General features: G+C 39.4%; 4 protein-coding genes across 4 annotated transcripts; 2 read left to right on the top strand and 2 right to left on the bottom strand.

Moving 5' to 3' along the window:
* Positions 110-1,696, top strand: LOC18771823 (2-oxoglutarate-dependent dioxygenase DAO). Its single transcript, XM_007202223.2, has 3 exons — positions 110-622; positions 829-1,147; positions 1,251-1,696. The coding sequence occupies exons 1-3, from the start codon at positions 273-275 to the stop codon at positions 1,503-1,505; spliced, it is 924 nt and encodes a 307-aa protein (XP_007202285.1). The 5' UTR covers positions 110-272; the 3' UTR covers positions 1,506-1,696.
* On the bottom strand, positions 2,086-5,979 carry LOC18771747 (probable L-type lectin-domain containing receptor kinase S.5). The gene is made up of 2 exons (XM_007204761.2): positions 4,333-5,979; positions 2,086-3,160 (listed from the first exon to the last, which is right to left on the bottom strand). Exons 1-2 carry the CDS (start codon positions 5,633-5,635, stop codon positions 2,304-2,306), a joined length of 2,160 nt encoding a protein of 719 aa, XP_007204823.2. The 5' UTR covers positions 5,636-5,979; the 3' UTR covers positions 2,086-2,303.
* On the top strand, positions 8,331-9,773 carry LOC18771650. The gene is made up of 2 exons (XM_007204684.2): positions 8,331-8,613; positions 9,157-9,773. Exon 2 carries the CDS (start codon positions 9,170-9,172, stop codon positions 9,611-9,613), a length of 444 nt encoding a protein of 147 aa, XP_007204746.1. The 5' UTR covers positions 8,331-8,613; positions 9,157-9,169; the 3' UTR covers positions 9,614-9,773.
* Positions 10,080-14,158, bottom strand: LOC18769676 (subtilisin-like protease SBT3.5). The gene is made up of 11 exons (XM_007204579.2): positions 13,760-14,158; positions 13,560-13,654; positions 13,347-13,444; positions 13,107-13,265; positions 12,668-12,779; positions 12,047-12,575; positions 11,873-11,967; positions 11,540-11,782; positions 11,342-11,456; positions 11,033-11,219; positions 10,080-10,878 (listed from the first exon to the last, which is right to left on the bottom strand). Exons 1-11 carry the CDS (start codon positions 13,853-13,855, stop codon positions 10,316-10,318), a joined length of 2,292 nt encoding a protein of 763 aa, XP_007204641.1. The 5' UTR covers positions 13,856-14,158; the 3' UTR covers positions 10,080-10,315.

Genomic DNA, 14,985 nt, shown 5'->3' with positions numbered 1-14,985 from the left:
GCAAAAAGTGAATCTCCACATGGATTGCGTGCTTTTTTCCCCTTCTTTGCCGGTCCATTATAATAATCTTTCCTTAATTAGTACATAAGAAATGCTTATGGACAACCATTCAATTCCAAATGACTAAAATCCAATCCCAATGAACAACTGCATTTTCAGAATTTGAGGTCTGACTGTCCACACTCTACAGACTACAGTCATAGCCAGATAGGAAAAGGGTAGAGAGCAGAAAACAAAAAAAACAAAAAACAAAAAACAAAAATTCAGAACAAATGGGTGAGGGTGAAGATTGCATGACCATCCCAGTGATTGATATGCAAAAGTTTCCAGATGCAGAAGAGTACAAGAAACTGAGGGAAGCATCTGAGATATGGGGCTGCTTCAGGCTTATCAACCACAAGATCCCATTGGCTCTTATGAAGGAGATGAAGGCTGTGGTCAGATCCCTGCTTGACCTGCCCATGGAGATCAAGCAGCAGAACAAGGATGTCATAGCTGGTAGTGGCTACATGGCACCCAGCAAAGTCAACCCTCTTTATGAGGCTCTGGGTCTTTATGACTTGGGCTCACCTGAGGCTGTGCATACTTTTTGCTCTAAGTTGGATGCCTCTTCCCATCAGAGGTTAGCTCTGCAACTCATAATACTCCCTTATTTCTACTAATTATTGTTAATAGTTTGTATTGTTTTAGCTTGATGGGTTTATAGCAAACATCAAAAACTAGCTGCCAGATCAAGTTTCAACCTTAAAAATCCAAACTTGGTTGATAGTTATATGTGTTATTTGCTTACCAGAGTCTTGAAGTTGTTTTTTGTTGTTGAGTGTGCAGAGAGATAATATCGAAGTATGCTCAAGCAGTGTATGATCAGATTGTGGAAATAGGGCACAAGTTGGCAGAGAGTCTTGGGTTGGTAAATGTTGATTTTCTCAAGGGCTGGCCTTGCCAGTTTAGGATAAACAAGTACAACTTCAAACCTGAATCAGTGGGCTCTTCTGGGGTACAGATACACACAGATTCAGGATTTCTAACCATTCTTCAAGATGATGAAAATGTTGGTGGTCTAGAAGTGATGGATAAAGCTGGTGCCTTTGTCCCAGTTGATCCTTGCCCAGGCACTCTCCTTGTCAATCTTGGGGATGTTGCTCAGGTATGAGAATTAGGTCCATGTTTTTTTTCTTCTTTTTTGCGAATTTGCCTTTTTTAAAACTAAGGTAAGGTAATTTTGTTCTTATTGATGTTTTGATATCAAGGCATGGAGCAATGGGAGGTTGTGCAATGTGAGGCATAGAGTGCAATGCAGGGAGGCAACGATTCGAGTTTCGATTGCTACATTTCTCTTGGGACCAAAGGATCAGGAGGCTGTGGAGGCTCCTCCGGAATTCGTGGATTCTGAGCATCCACGGCTCTATGTCCCTTTTACTTATGAAGACTACAGAAAGCTCAGGCTCTCCTCAAAATTGCAGGCTGGTGAAGCCCTTGCTGTCCTGCGTACCACCCCATCCTAATTGCTGATATGAACCAAAGCTTAGCTATAGCATATATCAGCTTTCCATTTTAACCTATCTCCAATGCATAAATAGAAGTGAACGTAAGCTCATTGTAAACGCAGTTATATTTGCAGACCAATTATGTCCAAATAAGTGACTTAATAATTCCATATTTGCCCAATTGAACTAGATTTGTTCAGTTTATGATCTCTCTGTTCTTGACTTGTTTCTGTTTTCCATTTGCTGGTAGAGATTCTTTTACCATTTCTAAAGGAAGTTTGATTTATACCAAACAATTTGGTTTTCAAGACAAGGCATGTAGAATCAGTCACATCTTGTCTCAACTACTCTGAAATCTTCAAAGTCATGACTTCGCAGTTAAACTTATGAAAAGCCCTAATCTTTAATTCACACAAGAAATAGAAAATGACATTTTACAAAAATCAACTTCTTTCTACCCAAAGTTTTGAAAACTCAACGGTTCTAATCATTTTTGGGTGAGAAAAAGGCCCACCGAGTTGAATACAGAATCGAACATGCATTTATACAGAAACGGTCAGATAAAGAGTCAAGTTTTATAAAGGGGAGAGAACATGGGTGAGGAAATAAGATGTACATATTTATAAATATCAACAAAATGTACAAACTTACACGTGGAAAAGCACCTTCGGTGATAAACAAAACAAATGAGAAAAAAGAAACAATATTTAAACTAGGAATTTTATTTTAAAAAAAAGAAAAGTGGAAAAATAAATAAATTGAAACATGAGGCTCACTGGTTCTAGTGATAGGATGACAAAATTAAGCATCTTAAACTCAAACCAGGGAGGAGCTGTCGCTGTATCCTCCTGCTCCTCCATAGCTGTCCTGGCTGTCGTAGCGTGGGGTCCATTCAGATCTATCCGAAACTGATATCCCTAGAGGCCATGACGACGTCGTATTCACAGTGTTGGCTACGCTGCTGACTCCTTCGGGCATAGAGGAGGAGGGCCACACAAAAGCGGGTTTAAAAGGCGGGACTCGGGGCACCGGAACCGACCCGGAAATGATTTGGATAATGGCCTGGGTCTTGGGCCTCTCGTTGGCAATAGGGTGAGAGCAGGCCAGCCCAAGAAGCAATAGCCTCTCAGCTTCCTCTGCCACGTAATCACTCCCAAGCCTCTCGTCCACGGCCTCCAAGACACTCCCATTTCTATGCAAGGACCAAACCCAATCCACCACACACTGAAACCCGCCCATTTTTGTCCATGGTCGTTGACCGCACGCAACTTCTAGAAGCACTGCCCCGAACCCATACACATCAGACTCGCACGTGGCCTTGCCCGTGTGGAAGCACTCGGGTGCGATGTACCCCATTGTGCCCGGTACACCCTCGAGCTCCGCATACGAGGTTTTCTCGTTGTCCAAGGCACGTGCGAGGCCAAAGTCGCCGAGGCGGGAGTTAAAGTGGGAGTCTAGCATTATGTTGCTGGCCTTGAGGTCTCTATGGATCACTCTTTGGTCGTACTCATTGTGGAGGTAATGCAAGGCAGACGCCACCCCGGATACAATTTTGTACCTTTGGCTCCAGCCTAGCGTTGCATTCTCAGGACCCCCGAAAAGGTGGTTGTCCAAGCTACCGTTCGGCATGTACTCGTATACTATGAGTAGCATCCCAGTTTTGTGGCACCATCCTGCATGTTTGTTTTTGAATGGGACTGTTAAAATGCGTGTGAAAGCATAAAAAGTCAAACATGTATTTGGACTCGCCCGACAATGACATAATACAAATATAAACAAGTTTCACTTGAATTCATTCTGACAAGTCTAAATAGCATCTCCCGTATATAGATATGAATGTAAGAAAACGAAAGGATAACACAATTTGGATATTAGCGTTTGGAATAGCATAACCTAATTTTGAGCTATTATTAATTTCCACTTGTGACATCTAAAACACCTCATCAATAGATGGATTTTGTACAGCTTGACCTACCTAACTTCTCCTAGGGGCATTGCTCTAGTTGTCTTTCAGTTAGTTGAATATGGAACAATAGGCACAAGTGACACACAATCACAATGGTTGACCAATAACATCTACAGAATGACAGTGGACTTTGGGGATTGGCAATTTGGCATGCATGTGCTTAAATAATATAAGAGATATTTAGTGATATGCTCATTTCTAGCACTAATATTATAAATAAATTATACACAATTGAATTTCTATAAACAAACTCCAAAAAAAACCAAAAAATGATAGCTGGCCTTATTAAGACGTTAAATGTTTTTTTGTTATATTGTAAATAAACTTTGAGTGTGTTTCTAAAATTTATTTCATATAAAATATTTTTATAATTTGAGTCCCATATTAAGTATAATAGTAAATCTCCTATAATATAATCCTAATTGGTGCATTAGGAGCCAAAGAATCAGTCGGCGGCTATTGTTGTATACCTACCCGGTAAGAGACTGAAAACGACATGGCGTGCGCCTACGAACATGGGCCTGCCTTGTTAGGTCAGCAATTAGGACCAATCAGAATTAGCTTTAGATTCAGTTGTTTGCGACAAGTTCAATTAGCCTCATGGCCATCATGGGCAGATTGCCCCAGGGGCCCGCCGTATTAATTAATATATACCATGCTAATAACTAGTTATTATTAATTAAATCTATAGTTTGGGATAATCCACAAACAAATAAATCCTAAGCCTTAGATCATTATTGTTGGTCATGCTAACTTCATAACGAACGCGACATGTTGTCCTACTGAGAATCGTTCTAAGCCAAAAAAATAAAAAATAAAAAAGATGATGTTATGTGCAGACATAAATTAAGCCAACTGAAAAAGACAAAATTGAATTACCAAGTAGCCGGACGAGATGCTTGTGGCGGAGGCGGTTGATAATGGTGAGCTCAGCCAAAAAGTCGTCTTTACCCTTGAGATTATCCCGGGAGAATTTCTTCACAGCCACTTCCAAATTCTCTTTGGGTAGCACACCTCTATAGACCACCCCAAACCCACCTTGACCTAGTTTGTGCTTCTCGTCGAAGTTGTTCGTAGCCTTCTTCAGCTCCTTGAACTCAAACTCCCTTGGAGTGCCCGGAAGGCTCTTGAGTGCCCCTAAGATATTCGGGTCGGAAGCGGCGGCCCTCCGCCTCTTGTGCATGTAATATACCAGCCCTCCCAAGCCCAACAGGAGCAGCACCACCACGGGTACGCCCACTCCAAGTCCTATCTTCAGCCCCTGACTTTTGCTATCTTCACTCCCGACACCTGACAAATTCTCCACCGTCAGATTCCATCTCAATAAGCAATTGAGCTGGATAGCACTGCCGGTCGATGCAGAGAAACCGAAGTAGGATTTCTGCTGCACAATGTCCTTGAGATTGAGATTAGCCGTTAAGATTGGATTTGTGGGCCTGGGCCTGATGAAGAAATCACTAGTTTTTGGGTCCCGCAACTGTTCGGCCATGAACACGTCTAACTGACGCGAAACGCCGTCGTACTGGACCCAGACCATGTAAAATTTGGTAGTGTTTGGGGCGATCTGGAAATCCAGATCCGAGAGTGAAACAGTCTTGTTGGATCGGATCGAGTTGATGTTGAGGCCCAAATGGTTGTCGTCCGGGTCGAAGCTTTGCTTATAAGTGTCGAGCTCGACGGCGAGGAGGTGGTTGCTGGGGTTCCCATCGGAGGCGGCGTTGGTTAAACCGAGGTATTCACCGTCACTGCCTTGAGGGAGGGTGAGATTCGGTGCTATGAGGAAGGCCAGGCCCTCTCCGGGGACTGCGGAGCTGTTGACACGAAAGACGTTAACGAGGAACGACGTATTGAAAGACGCCACGCGTCCCGAGGCTCCGGTTGTGGCGGAGCCAGGAGAATCCGAATCGGTCCAGAGCACGAAAGACTGGTTGAAGAAGACTCTACCTGAGCGGTTGTAGAGCGTGAAGTTGCCGGCTGAGTCCGGCGTGATCTGGAGCGCCTCGTTGCTGATCGTCGCCGGCTTGATCACCGCAAACGTGTTGTAATACGATTCGTCGAAGGGGCCCCACTTGTACTGAGATGTCTCGAGGTTCTGACCGTCGGAGAAAGCTGCTGCGGGAAAAAGCAGAAGCAGCAGAAGCACCATGCCGGAAGTGATTAGAGCCGGCTGCTTCAGCTTCATGTGGTAGCTGCTGCTGCTGCTTCTGGAGCTAGACGACGCCGTTGCACAGTTCAAAAAATGATGAGGCGATCGAGGGAGAGCTCGTGAATGGCCAGCTTAGCTCTCTGTGTCTGTCATTTGTTTATTTTTATTGTTGTGGAGTTTGTTTTTATCTCTGCGAGACTGCGAGGGAGGAGAAGTTTGAAGTGTTTGGTTGCCGCTTTCGGTGTTATAACCTGGAACTTTCCCAATTAAATTACATTATTGATCGTGATCAACTTTCATTATTTTAGAAACAAAAGAAAAATATTAGATTACAGGTTGAACCTTTTTTTAGCTTTATCTAGCTACTCTTCTTGATTACTGCAAAATGGATACCCTTTCATTATCTGAGCCACCTCATATTTTCATTTTTATATACTATGCGTATATGTATTTTTGTATTTTAGTAGTGTTTAATTTTCTTTGAATCTTCATCTCAGCACCAGGTAAATCCCATCCAGCGATGTATGTAACCCTAAATTTATACTTACAAAAAGGGTACTCACCCACCAAACAATTGGACGTACTACACATTATTCTAGTGTAAAGGAATTCTGTCACGCTCCAAAACTGAGGTGTGAGAGATTTAATAAATAAGTTGAAGATGACGAAAGCGTGCATTTTATGTAATCGTAAATGTAATGAAACTAAAAGTTAATGGTTATAACACTGAAAATCATGTATAATCTATGTCATATCTCTATTAGCATGTTCTAATCATTATTGACCAAGTAAATGAATGAAAAAGGATTTTTTTAAAAAAACAATTGAGGTTATAAAAGATAGCACAAAAACTTTTTCTAATAGCACGATAATCATGATTTTACCATGCATTAATTCAAACGAAACTTCATCTAATTAATAGTTCTCATGAGTAGTTTTAGTTTTTTTTCTCAGTGTACCACATACTGCGCCGATGTTGGCTTCAATCTCAATACCATAAATCTAATTATCTATTACAATGCATTGCATGGATATTAGTAAATATTAATTTCTCATTTGAGTTTATTTTTTTAATCACTCATGGTATACATGCATGGCTTAATTATTCGTTAACTAATGATTGCATTAGTTTCTCTTTAACCTTTTTCACACTTCTAATTCGTAAATCCACATTGTATCTCTTTCATCTCTTTTTCTTGTTTTTGTTTTCTGTTGTTGTCTGATTATATTTTGATATAAACGATATTAAAAGAAGAAGAATCGAATCAAGAATCTTTAAATGTTCTTAACCACTCGAGCTACAACAAGCCGCTTCTTATATATATATATATATATGTCTTCAACATGTTGTATTCAGATTAGTTTTACAGGTTGTAATTGGAGGCGCATAATAATTGCACGTGGAGTTGTTTAATAACGATTATGTTATTGTATTAAATCGAAAGAAAAGAAACTACTTTATTCCATTTGACATGACTCAACTCAACCATAATATTTGTCACTCTAGTGCTTGACACCGTGTAAACTACAGTATGCAACTCTTTTTCTAATTACCAACTTCTTTTTTCTTGCTTTTTAGGCAATTTTTTATATACCAAATGCCTCAATTTTCTAAAGCCTGTGGTCAAAAAGCAACTCGTAGTAGCTAGTAGATGATTGATGCTCCTAACTACCAAGAACAGCACAGATACTTGATACTGTTCTTTAGAAGAATTAGGAATTGGAATTATTGCATTATACCTCCAAATCCAGAAGTTGAGATCGTGATGTCATGTGGCGGTGGAGTTTGCAAAGTCGCTTTTTTAAGAAGTCGCTTTCCATTTCATGTGTAGTAGCCTACTCTTCACTAACTAAAGCACTTATGAGAAACAAAAACGAGTGAGATTTGTGTTTGTGTGTGTGTGTTCATACACCCTTTAATTTACAGGATGTTAATCTTTTTGTTTAATGGCAGAATATAATATATGTGAAACTCGATCAATTTTGATTACAGTAAGATGCTCAACGTAGAAAGTACTGATGAACTTTATTAGAGAAAAAAGAAATTTAAGAATATAAAGAACATTCATAATATTTTATGATACAAATTATGAAGCAAGTTAAGTTAGAAGCTGAAGTGAGGTGCAACTGAGAGAGTTATTCATGCAATCAGATAATTAGATATTTAATTATGGTAACACAAAAATGGAAGAAGAAAAACGGCATAAAACCCAAATGAAGAAAATCATTACTCTTCAATACACACTAGAGAAATTAGAATTTCAGAGGCATTTTGTTGTCTTTAGGATAGGATAACTAAGTCACGTAGATTGCCTTTTATTAAACCATTAATGTATTAGAGAATTTAACGACGAAAGAACGGCGTTTAGTGTTGGTTTAATAATAAATTTCAAGAGAAAATGTTCAATTTAATTATAAACAGGTTACGCTTTCAATTTAATTATAATCAGGTTACGCATCTTCGTGTCAAGAATGTACTTGTATTTCATAATTTTTCAATGTTCGAATGGAAGAAAAAAGATATTGTTTTTGAATTTTTGTTTATGCAACAATACGTTTATATATCAAAATCACAATTAAAGACATTTATTTTTAGAGTCATTTTTAGTGTTTATATATCCAATGGAAGAATCATTTTTAGTGTTTTTTAGAGAAAGGGGATTTATTTATTTTTTTGGAATTATTTTTAGAGTCAAATATTATCCAGACATTTATCAGTTGATGTTTGGAAAACTTGTTCTAGATAATTGGAGAAAGAGGTTTTAGAAAAGAAAAGAAAAATAACGAGGGAAACCCAATCCAAGGAAGGGAAAGGCAACCAAACTAACCACCCAGGGCCAGGCAGGCTCTACCGAAATAAAGCGCACCATGCCTTTCGTAATCATGGCGACCCCCGAAAGTCGAGTCAAACAGTCGCCCCCAGATCACAGATAGCATTTAATCAAACGCAAACGCTGCAAACCCTAAACGGTGCCCAGAAGCCCCAACTTTATCTTCTTCAGCTTCGGGTTCAGGTACTTCCTCCTCCACCGCCTTGTTCAAATCCTATTTTCTTTTCGTTGATTTCGATTCGTCGATCGATTAATTTGTTCTGTCGAAACCCAATTTGAATTTCAGTTCCTAATTTACATAGGATGAGCCCATGGAATTGGAAGGCTAGGGGTTTCAGTGTTTTGTTAATTCTTCTTTCCCGGGAAGAAAGATTGACGCTTTATGTGAATATGCACATATGAAATTTATTTGTTTTTGCTTAAAGATTAATGTCTTGAATTGGGTTGATAAAGCTAGGGTTTTGGCATAATTTCATAGTTGATGGTTTAGTCCTTTTTGTCATATATGTATATATAAATTTGGGCATTCCTCAGAGTTATAACCTTAAGTTTGTTACATGAAACCTGAAAGTTAAAACCTTTGGCTTTAAATTTCTTTTATAAAGGGATTTCAAGTTCTATGTACTATGCATTGACTAGAACTAAGCTATTTTGGTGTTTTGGGACCGAGGATTTGCACTGGTTTCTAATGTCTCTCCTCCATCCTTGTGGATTGGTACATTGCAGCATCTAGTGATAAATGCAGGATCCAAAGATGTCGCTTGCTGAGGAATTTTCGAATCCTAAGCCACGGAAAAAGAAGCCCTCAACCCAGAAAGCCCCATTGTTTCAGTTACAAGGGAATGATGCCAATGGGACTCCTCCACTTCCATTGAAACCAGGGCAAAAGGTATCCAAAAGAAATTTTAAGAATGAAGTTTCTCCATCGTTTCAGCAGCCAGAGAGGTCAAACTCAGATTCATTGCCAGACTCTTCTACTTCTGGAAGCGGGTATCGTGCACTAAGGCTCAAGTATTTGCTGCTGGAGGAAGAGAGCTTTGCATTGGGGAGAGATCTAAGAGAGGTTGAAGATGAGGTTAAGACCCTTGAGGATGAGAAGCTTGCTCTCTTGGACCAACTTGTGGTGCTAGAAGGCCTAGTTGATCCTTCAGAGTTGCACCCCCAGGGGTTACATTTATCATAGTTTAGCCCTTTATATCATTACTGGTTTATGTGGTTGAGTTGCACAGTTGTAAATTGTTATGATATTCGATGTCAAGAGACTGGGGAACGAATGTTATTGAACTTCTTTGGCATGCTTTGATAATTCAAAAGATGAATGATGCAGCTAGTATTTGGTATATGCATTTGACTCTCTGCTGTCAATTTTTGTCCAGAGTTAATGTTGCCAGTCTGAAAAATAACATTCGGTTCTTGAATTTATGAAAACCAACACCGTTGTTTATGTCCACGAGTGCCACAGGAATTGCAGCTTAATATCATTTTTTGATTGGATTAATTCACAGAATCACAAACATGGATGCAGATGCTCCATCGAATACAGAAAGAAAAAGAAGAAAAAGAAACCGTAGGAAGCAAGCCATCAAGGCACAAAACGCCAACCTATCAAGGTTCGGTGCTATGCGTACAATTCAAACCACAATGCAGAGTGACGGGGTAAATAACAAATAAAAATTTCTTTGATTTGCGTGGTTTAACAAATTATCTCATATCACCCAAAAGAATACAAATAATCTCATAATAATTCAGCCCGAGAGCTTAGAAATTGTTGGTAGCCTAGGATATTAAACTATACTCGGTTCTGCATTGGCTGCTTAGTGTGTAAAGATCTAGTATCTGTGAGGAAATTCAAGGTCCTAATCTAATTACAATTTTCAGCCAATGGTTATCTCAGCAACCCCGAATTTGAATGTGCAACTCGCACAACCAGGGGGCTGGTAACCCTTGATCTTCCACTTATCCAAGAAAAGAACCCAAATGCATATCCCTTAGATGGAGCAGTCACCTTGAAATTTACAGTGAAGTTTATCTTCTCCCCCAAGCTATTGAAGATTAATTGATCTGGGATAATAGTAACATTGATTCCGATGGGTGAGGACACCACGGCTTTATAGATACTCTTCGGCTTCCCAACATTGGTAACTGTTCTAGTTACTGAGAAGTTGTCTTCAAGATTTGGCACTGTGATAGATGGATAGTTCAGGTCGGATGCTGTTCTGAATGCGTGATCACATCTACTGTTGTCTTGTGTGATTTGATGCACCGCCTTCTCATCATAACCAACTGAACAAAGAAATGCTACATAATCTGCTGGCTGCGCATCATAGACAAGACCAGGATCAAGGACTCTTTTTGGGTTCACAAATCCTGAGCCATAATCAAAGGGGTTACCCCTTCTTCCTTCTGGGTCCACTATAATGGGTTTGCGGTGCTTATCCAGAAGAGTAGCTGTATGTTCCATAAGTTGTCAGATTCTTCAATACAATCTTAGGCACAAAATTGATGATATTTAAGGTTGAGAGACCAGAAAAGCTTTTCTAATTTAAAGAGAAAACTTTCTGTTTGAGAAAAAAAGCTTATTGTAGTTTCGGCCTATGTTTACCAGTAGTCATGATTGCAGATCTAATAGTTGCTGGTGACCATGATGGATGAACAGCTTTGATCAAGGCGGCGATTCCTGTTACATGCGGGCAAGCCATGGAAGTACCAGAAAGAATGTTGAACTGCTTGTCCCCTGCTGCTGGGGACCAAGATGCGAGTATGTTCAGTCCAGGCGCTGTGACATCAGGCTACAAACAGGCTAATCAGAAGGTTATCTATAACATCTAGATAGAGCATGAAAATGTAAACCTAATAAATTACATAGCAGTAACTAAGCACAAGGTGATTCTGGTTATTAGATAAAATTTACCTTCAAAATTTCGGGTGTCAAAGAATTGGGTCCTTTTGAAGAAAATGCTGTAACACGAGGTGCAGGTTTCAGTCCCAGTACAGTCTTTGCAGGGAAAATTCTAGACATTGGTTTGCTGTGCACAGTGGTCTGAATCAGTTAAACAGAAATACTGAAACTGAAAACTCAAACCTCCATGTTTTAGTTTATAAGACTAACCTTGTGCGTTTAATATGAGATAAAATATGATTTCCCATCTTCTGTCCAACAATAGCTGAAGGGATAACAAATGGTACAGCAATATCCTTATCTGCCTCATCAATGAGAACCATGCCGACACCACCAGCGTTTTTCACTAGCATACTTTTCACCATCTTTGACTCCGTTGAACTCTCAGCGTGCCGACAGACGAGAACCTTCCCTCTGGCCTTGGTTCTATTCAAGGAACTCTCTAAACAGTAACTGCAGGCACAAATAGAGAAGATGTAAATTAAGGTTTCGCTATGCATTGACATCTAAATAGCACTCACTTCCAAGTACCTTTTGATTCACCTGGATTGGTAGGGAGTGAAATACCCTGCATAGGCTTCAGAGGCAGAAATGATTCTTGCTGAGGCTTTCATTTCAAAAAGACTAAGACTTTCACCCTAATCATTTAGAGAACTTATAAGGCTTTACCAAAATAATCTACAAGGCTTTCCAACAGAAAGAAGTAAATAGCATTACCGTGAATTTAGCACCATTTTCCAGTATGATATCAGAAGTGAAATCCCTATCTGTTGAACTTGCAGCAACAGTGATCATCCATGGGGCGAGATTTGTTGCGGAACCCGGGTTTCCTTCATTTCCAGCAGAAGCAACCACTAGAATACCATGCCTAGCAGCATGGAATGATCCCACAGAAATGGCATCACTGAAGTAGTCCCCCTGAGGAGCATCGGGACCCAGAGACAGAGACAAGATGTTAACTCCGTCTCTGATTGCATCATCAAAGGCCGCTAGTAAGTCAACATCATAACAACCAGAGTCCCAACACGTCTTGTATACTGCAATCCTAGCCATTGGTGCACCTCCTCTAGCTCCTCCAGATGCCAATCCCTTATACGTCATGTTTGACACATATCGGCCAGCAGCTATAGAGGTTGTGTGGCTTCCATGACCAGAGCTGTCCCTTGGAGATCTGAATGACACTATGTTTGTTGAATCTTCCTCGGCTTCATAGCCAGACTTGTAGTATCTAGCCCCAATCAATTTTCTACGGAAATAATTTTTAACCAGTTGAGAGATTACCAATCAATAAACGTCCATGAAATAAACTAATCAGTCAATATAAAGTCACGCTAGAACCTGTTGCAAGTTGAAGCATTGAATGCTTCTCCTGATTCACAATGCCCCTTCCATCTAGCTGGCACTGGAGGCATGTTGGCATCATTAAAACTTGGAGATTCAGGCCAAATTCCTGCATGAGGCGGTGATTAATATTAAATAAACTATTTATTGCCCTCTCAACAATTAGTAAAATTAGCTTCTATCAGACCAGAGACTTGCATGTGTTCAAGCATACAGACAGCAAAGTATTTGGGGCATGTTCATGTCACATGAGTCATGTGAGAGGATAATATGCCTAATAATATAAGCAAAACAGGGAATGTAAGTCAACAAACAGGCATGATGGTTGACTGAACAACCATACTTTACAATTATAGAGGGTGTGTTACAGATCCAGATGCCCAAAAGAAAGATTTAGTCAGAAATTAGAAGGGCAAAAAGAGTGATCAGTGCTTACCAGTATCAATGAAACCAACAATGACATTGACTTGGTTCTTTGTGGAAAAGCCAGTAATCTCCATGGTTTCTTCCCCCAAAAGACCCATGAAATCCCACGAATGAGTGGTGTGCAAGCTTCTTTTCAAATTGGGAAAAACCGAAACGACTCCAGGCATCTCTGTCAATTTGCCATACTTTTAACCACAAAGCCATGAATCTATTCAAATTATAGTTCCTGGAAGTGGATTGGGGAACTTACTAGAAATTTGGAAAGCTTGAAGGTCAGTCAACTTGGCTGCAAAGGCTCTGAAACCATGTCTGTAACTGTAAATGTGAGATTCTTGAGCTTGCTCTATGCTGTTCAACACCATTGATGTAAATCAGAGATAAGCAAGCAAAGCCAAAGTATAAATCAAGCAATGGTTTTGATTTGAATGAAGAAATAAAGGCATGGACTTGCTGAAAGACTGACCTTCCACTATGCACAGAAGCAAGCATTTGATGGTTTTGCATCAAAATCTCATCTGGGTCATCACCATTTTTGCTTCCCATGTAAACTACATACACCTAAAACCCAAAAACAAGAAAACACTGAAACTACCAAACCAGATAAATTAAAAATAAATTCTCAGAAGAACAATTCCCAGAATTGAAATAATACAAGCCATTTACCTTAGCTGAAAGGCAAATGTTAATTTCAGCAACAAGAACACAAAGGAACAGAAAAAGAATGCTGATGCTTCTGCTAGTACAACGAAAAGAAACCATTTTTTCAGGTGTCCCACCTTTTCCCAAAAGAGATAAATATATGTAGACGACCAAATAGTTAGAGAAGAGAGGGAAGAAGATGGGTTCTTTATATATAGGAGGATGAGAGAAATGTTTGCTCTTTTTTAATGAGATGCGTATGTAGTGGTTGCTTTTGCAAAATTACTCAGATACAAAGCAAAAGGAGACACAAACGCCGACGATGATCAAACGTGAAGACAAGAAATAGTGGCAGAGGAGAGTGAGTGGGTGAGCGGTGGGAAAATGAGAGAGAAATAAGGGAATTTTGCTTTTGGAGCAAACTAACCAACCACAGTGCCTCCCCTGTTTCACCCCAAAAATCAACCTTAAAAAGTAACCCTGAAAACCGGACCGTTAAAAAAGTGATCTTTGTACTCAAAAACAACCAGTAGAGTAAAGTAATAAAAAGCCGCACATAACAGTGAAGTGAGCACTGAGCCACATTATCATCATCATCCTCATCACTCTCTCTCCTATTTTAATGGAGTTTACATGTAGTGTATATTTAAGCATACGGTCCATTTTTTTACAAAATGTAGTAGACATTATTCGCATTTGGAGTTTAAAAACAGTAGATTTTCAAGAAGACGATTTAGTAAATTATAAGTAATTTTTATCTTAATAGAAAATGATAAACTATCGATCTAACGACTACAACTGCATTTAAAAACAATGCAAATACATACGGTTAAAAAGTTTGTTGCAACATACTATAGAGATGATCCACAAACCATATGAGTCATGACCAAGTATGATTAGTGAGGCCTATTTCATAATCATTATAACCAACTTTTTTCTAGATATCATAATGATCTGATCTGATCTCTCTAAGATTTTCACACCCGTGACCCTTTACTATATAAATTATACAGTAATTATGATTCTTCACCCCGGTCTGTTCATCAGCAATATATTGTAAAGATGTGATAGTAAATTCATGTTGATGAAAAAAATGTAACCAATATGGAGATTAGCGTGCGTATGCTGCAATGTTCTGTTTCCAAATCTTCTTTCTGCTATGAAAAGGATTGAAGGAATATCAACCGCAGAATAAACAAAGACAAACAACTAAACAGAGTACCTTAAAAGGGGGGAATTATATCACTCCA

This window comes from Prunus persica, chromosome G7 (genome assembly GCF_000346465.2).
Source record: "Prunus persica cultivar Lovell chromosome G7, Prunus_persica_NCBIv2, whole genome shotgun sequence".
Lineage (NCBI taxonomy): Eukaryota > Viridiplantae > Streptophyta > Magnoliopsida > Rosales > Rosaceae > Prunus > Prunus persica.
Note: the sequence above shows the minus strand (reverse complement) of the source record. Positions and strands in the feature narration are given on the sequence as shown.